The following is a 9,434-nucleotide window of genomic DNA, read 5'->3' on the forward strand; positions in this document are numbered from 1 at the left end:
CCAGGGGAAGAGCCAGCTCACCCCAGGTCCCCAAGAGTAATGACGGAGGCCAAATTCACAGCTGGACAGCTGTCCAAGGGCAGCTTCCGCAAAAGGGTTTCAGCCCCCTGGAGCACAGAATCTGACGGAGCCGGCAGGTCTATGACCTGACCCCCAGCATTCCATGTATGAGGCCCAGCCCGGCCCACCTCATGGGTACTCACACACGGTCCTCCCTGCTCAGAGCCCCCACTCCCTGGGACCCCGCCCATCATGGAAGGAGAGGTGTGTGTACAGACAAGTGTGTGGAGAGCCTCGAGCCCCTGACTTGGTGACCCTGGTTCAGTACACTGGCCTCTGTTCAGGTGAGAATCACAGGCAACCCCAGGCCGTCAGCCCCAGCAATGGGGTCTCCTTCTGGGCCAGGCCAAGTGGGCCAGGAGGGGTGGGCACTGCTCTCCTCTCAGCAGTGCCCCACTCGGCCACCTTTGGCCACCCTTGGTCATCTCCAGCGACCTAGAACCAGCGCCTCCATCAGGCGGTCTCGGCGGGGAAAGCCCGCTCCACAGAGATAAAGTGAGGCGCGCGAAGGTCCAGCACGTGTTCACCATAAAGCCAAGGGCAGAGCCCAGCCTCAGCCTCAACTTGCCCCTACACCCACCCCCCGGTGTCCATGGTGAACATGCTCAGAGAGCAACCTCCCGGGCTCCCGCTGTCCCCCCAGGCACTACCGAAATGCGCAAGGAGACCATCTGCGGGGAGCACGTGTGTCTGTGTGGGTAGGACGCTGCGGGAGCCAGGCGCAGGACCAGAGGGCCACGGGCACATCGCACGTCGCCCCCGCCCGACAGTGCAGGAGACAAGCTGTTGATAGGGCCTTCCCCACACGTCCCCCAGGGCCAAGGTCCACCTGCTCCCGACCAGGGGGCACAGAGCAGCGCTCAGCCCAGCGTGAACCTTCTTCCACTCAGGGGCCTCTAGCATCTGGGCAGTGGGACGGCACTGGGAAGGAGTGACCTAGCTGGGACACCTGAGCTGTGTCTACACACTGACCTGCCAAGGAGAGGGGGCCAAGCTGAGGGGCCAGGGAGCCAGGGCCAGGCCCTTTATTCCCGGAGCCCGGGGCATATACACATAGGTGCACACATTGGGATGAGCACACCCAGGCGGGGGAACCCCTTCCAGCCAGACTTGGAGACGCTGGTCCCTATTTCAACTGCCCCCCACCCCGCCAAGCCCGGATCCCACCATTCTCTTTGCCTGGCAAAGTGTCTGCCGTTCCTTATCTGGAACACACCTGCTATCCCTCCAAGGACTGCTCAGGCCTTTCCTCCTCCAGGAAAGCCTTCCTGGGCACCCCATCTCCCCCTCCATTCCCGAAATCCACGGCTCTTTCAAGAAGCATCGGTGCCTCCACCCTCCGCCCTCCGCACGATGCCGAGCCCAAGTGTGCGCACGCCCTCTTAGAAACCACAGGAGGGTCTGATGCTCCAGAGAATCCGGGAAACTGAGGCATAATGGAAACCAACCCCCGTGTGTATCACACAAACTAACCAGTGTGCGTCCCAAACCGCCGGCATCGGGGAGCTTTCCCTCGACTTCTCTGCCAACGTCAAGTGGGCGTCCAGCTGGAGTGTTGGCCTGTCTTAGATGCACACCTCGCAACGTTACCCCCTACCTGTGAGGGTTTCCTGCCCCCCCCCGCCCCTGGGTGGAGGCCAGGCCTCAGGACCCTCTTAGCCCCGTGGGCCCAGGTGTCTGCGCCCTCGCAAGGGGAGGAAGCCCCGCAGTGCGGAGGGGCGGGGAGGGAGGAGCGAGCACCCATCGCTGTGTCCAATTCTTCGGTATGGGACAGGGGTGCATGGAGCTAAGGGCACGGGGGCCGGGGCTCCTCCTGGCCGGGAGGTGGCCACTGCCTCCAGGGTACCCCCAAGCGGAGTGGGGTACACAGCCGCCAGCTCCCACACTCCACCTTCGTGGCAACAAAGGCAGTGCGTGTATCTTGCCTGCAGGCCCGGGCACCAACGGGAGGAACCCAGTGGCACCCAGCTCCCGGAGGGCGGGCCCCGGGGGTCCCTCACGGCATTCCCCGGCCCTCCAGCCACTTTCTGAACCAGCTTCCAGAAGGCTGTGCAGACGGGGCGCGCGGAGAAGGACTGCGCCCAGGAAAGCCACACGGCGACCTCGGACACGGCGACCTCGGACTCCGAAACCTCGGACACGGTGCCCTTGGACACACAGCACTCTCGGACACGGCCCGGCACCCACCGCCACCAGCACGCCTTCTGGAGCCACCGGGAGACTTCCCTCGTGGTCTGTCTCTAGGCCTGGCCCATGGGGAAGGCGCGGGCTCCGGGGCCGGCGCAGGCCTCTCCGCGTTGCAGGGACGCCTGGCGCCTGACCTCCGACCCCCGGTTATCAGGGTGACCCCCGGTTATCAGGGTCACCCCCGTAGCCCGGGCGGCGCGGGAGGGAGCTGGGCACTACCCCAAGGCGCGTCTCCCGTGCGGCCGCGGCGTTCCCTGGGCTCCCACGGAGCAAACAGTCGGCCTCCTTTAAAAACATCTCTGTGTATCGTGAAGCACGCCTCACGCGAAATTCGAGGTTGTCACCGCTAAGGGAACGGCTCCGGGCGTGAAGCGCAGTCACCGTCGTGCGCCCGTCCCTACCGGCCGTCTCCAGGACGTCCCATCTTCCAGACTGACGTCTGCCCCCAGGAAACACTAGCCCCCCGACCTGTGGCCCCCACCCCGCCACTTTCTGTCTCGCGGTTCTGACTGCTGCAGCAGCCGCGCGTGCGGGGAGTCCTGCGGGACCTGTGCTGTGGGGAGCGGCTTGTCTCACTGAGCACGGAGTCCTTGAGCTCCGCCCCTGCCCCTTCCTCTCTCAGGCTGGCTAACAGTCCATCACATGGAGGGACCCGGTTCTGCACCCCGTCCGTCCACCCACGGACCCCGGGGCTGCCCCCACCGCTGGGCCCTCGTGAGCGCGGCTGCCGTGGACGTGGGGGGCACAGCGCTCAGCCCCTGCACCCAGGTCTTCGGGGCCACGTGGTGACTCCCCGCTGGGTTTCTGGGAAACCCCACGCCGCTCCCACGGAGGCCGCCCCATTTCACTTTCCCCGCAAGTGCTCTCCTCCTCCAGCCTCAGGAGCTAATGCCCCTGGAGCCCTCCCGCACTGCAAGCCGCCTGCTTTGCAGTCATCCTAGGGGTGGGGTGTCATACAGAAAGGAGTTATGGTCCCAGATTCCTGAATTCTAGCATAATCAGCCCAACTAGGGGAGCCCCCCACATCCGCAGCCAGGCCTCTTCCCTCACTGGCTGTTTCTACCTCACCTCACCCCAGACTTACTGAGGTCTCCAGGGTGGGGGGCAGGACAAACTCTCCCTCCCCCTCAAAGTCCCGGCTGGAGAAAGGAGCCCCTCCCCAGCTACTGGGGGCAACCAGGCCGGAAGATGTGACCTTCGCCTGCATTCCCGGGGGCTTCTGCGCCAAGCCCACCAGCCCGGAGCGAGCCTCAGCCCTCCCCCCACCCGCCCATCCGCATCCCCCTCCCCCAGGCCTGGTGGGCCAGCCCCCTCGGGTGGTGTGAGCCAGGAGCCCAAGGAGTTTCCCACACTTTGGCCCCATTCATAGTGTTAAACGGCCCACAAAGGCCAGGCGTGTGCCTTGGAGGGCTCAGAGCTGCCATCTGGCCCGCACGCAGGGAGGGAGCCAGGCTCTATCCGGCCTCGCTGGGATTGAACACCGTCCGTTTCATATCTCCCACAACTGAAAAATGGACCAAAGCTGCTCCAGCTCAGGGGGAGGAGGGAAGAGGGAGGCAGCCCACTCACCACCCTCACCTCAGGCAGGCCACCCGGGCCCACTGCGGGTGGGTGGGCAGCAGGGGGGGTGGTGGGAGCTGGACCACGTCTCCTGCACGTGTCTCACTGGGACCAAGAGCCAGCTTGGGGAAGGGGGGTGAGGGCAGGACACAAGCCCTAGCCAAATGCCCCTCTGAAGCAGGAAGAAGTGAGGCAGGGAGCGGGAGGGCCTGGCCTGAGGACTGCCCTCACTTGTGGTCGGGCCCTGGGACCCCCCGTCTAGCAGCCAGGCGCTTAGGGCACACGTGGACTTGGGCTCGGATCTCGCCAGCTGTGTCTGGCCAGCTGTGGCCAGGGCTGGGGTAGGTTTGGGGCTTGCCCCCTGCCCCTGCACTCCCCAAGCCCTTAGCTAAGCCATTTCTTGGTGCTGAGTCCCTAGCTTCGAGGGTGTGGCCCATGGAGACACAGGTGACAAAGTCATCCTCTCCCTCCCCACCCAACCCACCCCTAGGGAGCCCATAAACAAGAAAGGGACACACCAAAACGTGCCCACTGCCCAGCATGAGTCCCAACTGGGCTGCAAAAATGGCCCCAGGGAGCATCCTGGGTCCCGCGCACGGCCCGCAGGACCTGCCAGCCCACACCCAGGCTGCGGGCCACCATCAGCATCCAGGGCTGCGCGGCAGAGCCTGTGGCTTCGGCACGCCCGTCCCCAGCTTCCTCGGGTGTCCCCTGCCCTTTGGCATCACATCTGGCCGTACATCTGTAGTAGGGCTCCATGTGCTCCGAGAGGAGCCCCGGCCCAGGGTCTCCCGCCTCCCACAGCCAGCCCAGGGCCCGGGTCCCCTTCGAGAGAAGCGCTGTTAGGAGGGAGGAGGAGCAGAAGGTACCAGAGGGGTGAACAGGGGCTCCCTATGCTCCCCCTTCAAAGTCACCTGAAGGTTCCCCTCTGGAAGCTCCCCAGCCTAACACACCCCAGTGGGTGACCAGCTGGCCCACAGGGCAGCCCTGAGCTGGCTCCCAGCCACTCCTGTCATGACACCATCCTGCCTGCTTCCCGCCTCGGCCCATTGCTGGGAAACCAAAGGCTCCTTGTATGCGGTGGGGGTGCGGGTGGGGGAGGGGGTCTCTGGAGCAGGTCCACCAAACAAGCCAGTCATAGCTGTGGGTCCCTGCCAAGACCCTGGCGGAGGGTGGAGATCTGACTGGACCCTTGTTAAAGCCCCGAGATTTCCAGCCACACCTGGACCTGTTCCCGGATTCAAACTCTGGCTGACGTGCCCTGATGCCACCTGCCGGTTCCCAGGACAGAGGTTCCGCCTGCCCCTTGAACCTGACTGGGTCCCGCCCTGCCCCCAGGAGGAAACCCCAGCCCTCCCCCCCCCGCCCCAGTCCCTGCAGGACTCCAGAGAATCAGAGCAAGATGACTGCTCTGGGCAGAGGGGGTGCTCCCGGACAACCAGGGTAGGGCTGGCAGTCCCCAAAGCAGCTGCGGGACCTGGGCTTGGCTGGCCAGGCACCAGGATTACCAGTTTTCCCAGGGAGGCCCTAGGGGGCTGTCTGAGCTCATGAAGCATCCGTGTGGGCTCCAGGCCTGTCCTGCTCTGACCCCCATGCCTACCACCTGGCACCCTTCCTCCCCACCCGCTGGCAGAATGCCCAAGGAAAGCAAGCCCCACACGTCCCCACCAGGCTGGGCAGCGGCCAGCGGGCAGCAGAGGCTCCCCCCAGCCCCGTCTTGTATGTGTGGTGACCACACACGTGTGTCAAGCACACCCCTGGGGCCCCGGGCTCTCCTGCGCTCTGCGGACGGACGGTGTGCTTGTACCTCCTGCCGCATGGGGCAGGGTGGGGCCCCGAGGAGCACCGGCTCGTGCAGGGCACCCCAGCTGCCGCTGCCTGACAGGCTGCTCCCCGGAAGAGGGAAGACGGGGTGCAGCAGATCCTGGGAGGAGCGCCTCGGCGCCAGACCCCATGCTGGGCACTTCAGGTGCTCTGCTACCCTGTGCCTTCCCCAGGCTAAGCCACGGAAGCACGCAGCCCTGAAGGAGTCAGGTAGCAGCCTGGGACTTATCACCTCCGCCAGCAGGTCTGATTCCAAACGCGTGGGTCCCTCCTCCCCCTTCCCCCTGCGCACAGGAAGAGTGTAGCCTCCTGCATGCCACCCGCCCTGGCGTGGGTGTGGGGTGTGCAGCAGGTCCGCGTCAGGGAGGGTGCCCACCCACTGGAGGCCGCCCCACTCACTCACTGGAAAGCTTCTCCCCACCTAGCCTCTGCCAGCCTGCGGCGGGAGACCCGGGAGAGGGGAAGGGGAGGGGCACCACTCTTTCCTGCTCCCCCCACCCCCCGCCCCCATCCCCGAGGCCTGGGAAAAGACAGCATATTGAGGCGCGGGGCTCCCAGCATCAGGCCCCGGGATGCTAATGAGGGCGAGCGCGTTCCCACAGCCCGGACATTGTGCGGAGCGGCCCACCTGCTCCTCGGGGAGCGCCCATTGTGCCCGCGCCAATTCACAGGCAATTTAGCGTGCGCTAATGGGCCGGCGCCTTTGTGCGGCCCGCCCGGCCATTGGCCGCCGAGTGTGGGAACGGCCGCGGCGCCCGGGCCCCAGGCGCCTGCCCGCCGCCGCGCCTATATAGGGCCCGCCGGCCCGCCGGCCGCCACTGCCCGCTCGCCCGCCGCCTCTCCGCGCCAGGCATGGCCCCCAGCACCGTGGCCGTGGAGCTGCTCAGCCCCAAAGAGAAAAACCGCGTAAGTGTGCGCCGCCCGCCCCGCGCCCCGCGCCCCGCGCCCCGCGCCCCGCCGCCGGCTGACGCGCGTGTCCCCCGCAGCTCCGCAAGCCCGTGGTGGAGAAGATGCGCCGCGACCGCATCAACAGCAGCATCGAGCAGCTGAAGCTGCTGCTGGAGCAGGAGTTCGCGCGCCACCAGCCCAACTCCAAGCTGGAGAAGGCCGACATCCTGGAGATGGCCGTCAGCTACCTGAAGCACAGCAAAGGTGAGCCGCGCCCCCCGCCGCGCCCCGCCCCCGCGCCCCGCGCCCCGCCCCCGGTCACCGCCGCCGCGTCTCGCCGCAGCCTTCGCCGCCGCCGCCGCCGCCGCCGGCCCCAAGAGCCTGCACCAGGACTACAGCGAGGGCTACTCCTGGTGCCTGCAGGAGGCCGTGCAGTTCCTGACGCTGCACGCGGCCAGCGACACGCAGATGAAGCTGCTCTACCACTTCCAGCGACCCCCCGCCGCGCCCACGGTGCCCACCAAGGAACCCAAGGCCCCGGGCACCGCGCCCCCGCCCGTGCTCACCCCCGCCAAGGCCACCGCCGTCGCAGCGCGCCAGCCCACCTGCGGCCTCTGGCGGCCCTGGTGACCCTGCCGGCCTGGCGGGTGGCCACCCCCGAGGACCGGAGGGCCGGCCAGCCTGCTCCTCTGGCCATCCATCTGTCCCTCCTGGGGCTTGGACAGGCCCCCTTCTCCGGAAGGCTCTCTCTCCAGGCTGGCGGGCCAGCAGGAGGGTCATTCTCAAGAGAATGTGCTTGCAGAGTCCTTGTCACTTAGGACAATCAGGGCCCACCTTCTGCCAAGTGTCTGACTCCATGGGGTTGTTCTGTGTTTGCATTTCAGCAAGTGACTTCTGGGAAGTCCCCGCCGCCTGGGGTTCTATGATATTTGTAAGTGTCAGGGGCTCGGTCAGCCGGTGCCTCCACGTGTAGAAGACTTTCTTCAGGGCCTGCTGCGTCCGGGCCAGGGGCCCTGGCGGGCGGGCCGTGCCGTGGGCACATTTGCCTTTTGTGAAGGCGGAACTCAAGGTGTATCCTCATAGGAACGAGCGTCAGCCTGGACGGGCACGGAAGGGCCACGCGAAGCCGCGGCCACAAGGCCCCTGCGCACACTCGGTGGTCTAGCAGGGGCTCAGAGTGGGCTTTGGGGGTAGGGTGGAGGTCTCCACCATGATCCTCAAAGGGTCCCTGCGTGTGGGTGGGTGCGTGTGGGCAGGATCTGAATTCAGAATTTGAACCGTCGGTCCCGTGGGAGCCCACGGGCCGGCTCTGTGGATTTCCAATAAAACCTGACCAAGCAGCCCTCGGGTCTGTCTCTTGTGCTGTACGTGGGTTCTTGGCAGCGACGGGGGTGGGGGCGGTCTGCAGGGGCGGAGGAGAGCACGCACCGTCATGATCCCCAGCTGTGGGGGGAGGTGTCTCTGCCAGTCACCCTCTGGACAAGGCAGAAGTGCTGGTCCCGGCTGAGGGAAGGCAGGAATGAGGCCAGGAGGTGAGCGAGCAGGGGGGAGGCAGGCTGGAAGAAGAGCAGGCCCCATAGAACCCAGAGCCCCGTGTACAGCAGGAAGGGATGCTGGAGCTTCCGTCACGGGGGCGCCCCTCGCTAGCTCCCTGTAGGTGGGGGACAGGGCAGGGGGGCGCTAAAGTGACAGCTATGGGACTTTCCAGCTCCCTTTGGCTGAGGGGGATGCAGAGATCCTGGCCAGCAGAAAGGGTTCAGCTGGGCCACACCGCACGGGAGACGGTGTTTGCCTCCACCCTGGCCTTCCGGCATGGCCAGCGGCCCCTGCCCTGGAAGAGGTCCTGGGAGCAGCCGCTTGGCTAGTCCCCGGGCGGCTCTCCCGCGCTCCCTGCAGGCCGACTGCTCACCAGGGCTGCAAGAGGCAGGGCTGGTGACAAAGTTGCCAAGGACAGTCCCCCGCCTCGGAAAGGGCACCTATTTTTAGGCAGGGTACTGGACACTGGTTGAGTCCACAAGAGCCTAAAAGGGCGCAGGCTCCCCAAGGGACAAACCCACCCATGTTGGGGGGAGGGGAAGGAGCTGCACATGGGGCCAAAAGCCTTTCACGCGTCACTGGGGCCGTGGGGCCCAGGCCTGGCCGTCCTTTCTCTTCAGCATGCCTTGCCCCACTGCCCTCTGGAATCCTTCTGGCCTCTGGGAGCAGAATCCAAGGCGCCCTCTCCAGGCCAGCCCATCGCCCGCCCCATGGCTTTGCCCTGCATCCCACAGGCTTCCTGCATGTGGGCAGGCACGTCAATGAATGGGGAGGGGGGGTGTGCCTCCTGGCCAGGCCCACACCCCCCCCACACCCCGTGGCCCAGGGTCCTCGAAGCTCCAGGCCTGCGTCCTCTGGGACCAGGCCCTCTGCACTCTTCCCCTCCAGGCGCCCCCACCAGGCGCCCCCACCCCTTCGAAGATACTCGCAAGGCTGCCTCTCCAAGGCTGAAGCTCATGGCTCCCTCCCCCCATCACCCCCTGGAGCTCCCAGTTTCTGCTGCCCCACAGGCCTGTGCTCCGAAGGCCTTGCCAGGCGGCTGGAGACGGGTTCAACAGAGGCTGAGGTCCAGAGACACAAAGTAACCAGCCCAGAGTCACCCGGGAGTCCGTTGCCAAAGCCACCTTAGGGACCCTCTGTCTGCCATCGACACTGTCTGGGCTCTTTCCTAAAGCGCCTAGTGCCCCTGAGGGAGACGCATCCCTCAAGGGTCTCCCAGCCATCAGAAGCTTCCCAGCGACTGGCCCTGAAACCCACCCCGACCACCATCTGTACCCGCACTCCAGCTTCAGAAACCGTTTCAGCTAGTTCTCTGCAAATGCCTGTAGACCCTCCTCTTTGCCCAAAGGCAGCCTCCTCCAGGCAGCCTGCCGTGCTTT

The 9,434-nt window shown here is 66.0% G+C and overlaps 1 protein-coding gene across 1 annotated transcript; it reads left to right on the plus strand.

The window, feature by feature from the left end:
• Positions 1-6,483: 6,483 nt before the first annotated feature.
• HES5 (hes family bHLH transcription factor 5) lies at positions 6,484-7,149 on the plus strand (the record flags this gene model as incomplete). Its single annotated transcript, XM_080802512.1, has 3 exons — positions 6,484-6,537; positions 6,618-6,783; positions 6,863-7,149. 3 exons carry the CDS (start codon positions 6,484-6,486, stop codon positions 7,147-7,149), a joined length of 507 nt encoding a protein of 168 aa, XP_080658638.1.
• Between the last annotated feature and the right edge of the window lie 2,285 nt (positions 7,150-9,434).

Source organism: Martes martes (genome assembly GCF_963455335.1).
Source record: "Martes martes genome assembly, chromosome: 4".
Lineage (NCBI taxonomy): Eukaryota > Metazoa > Chordata > Mammalia > Carnivora > Mustelidae > Martes > Martes martes.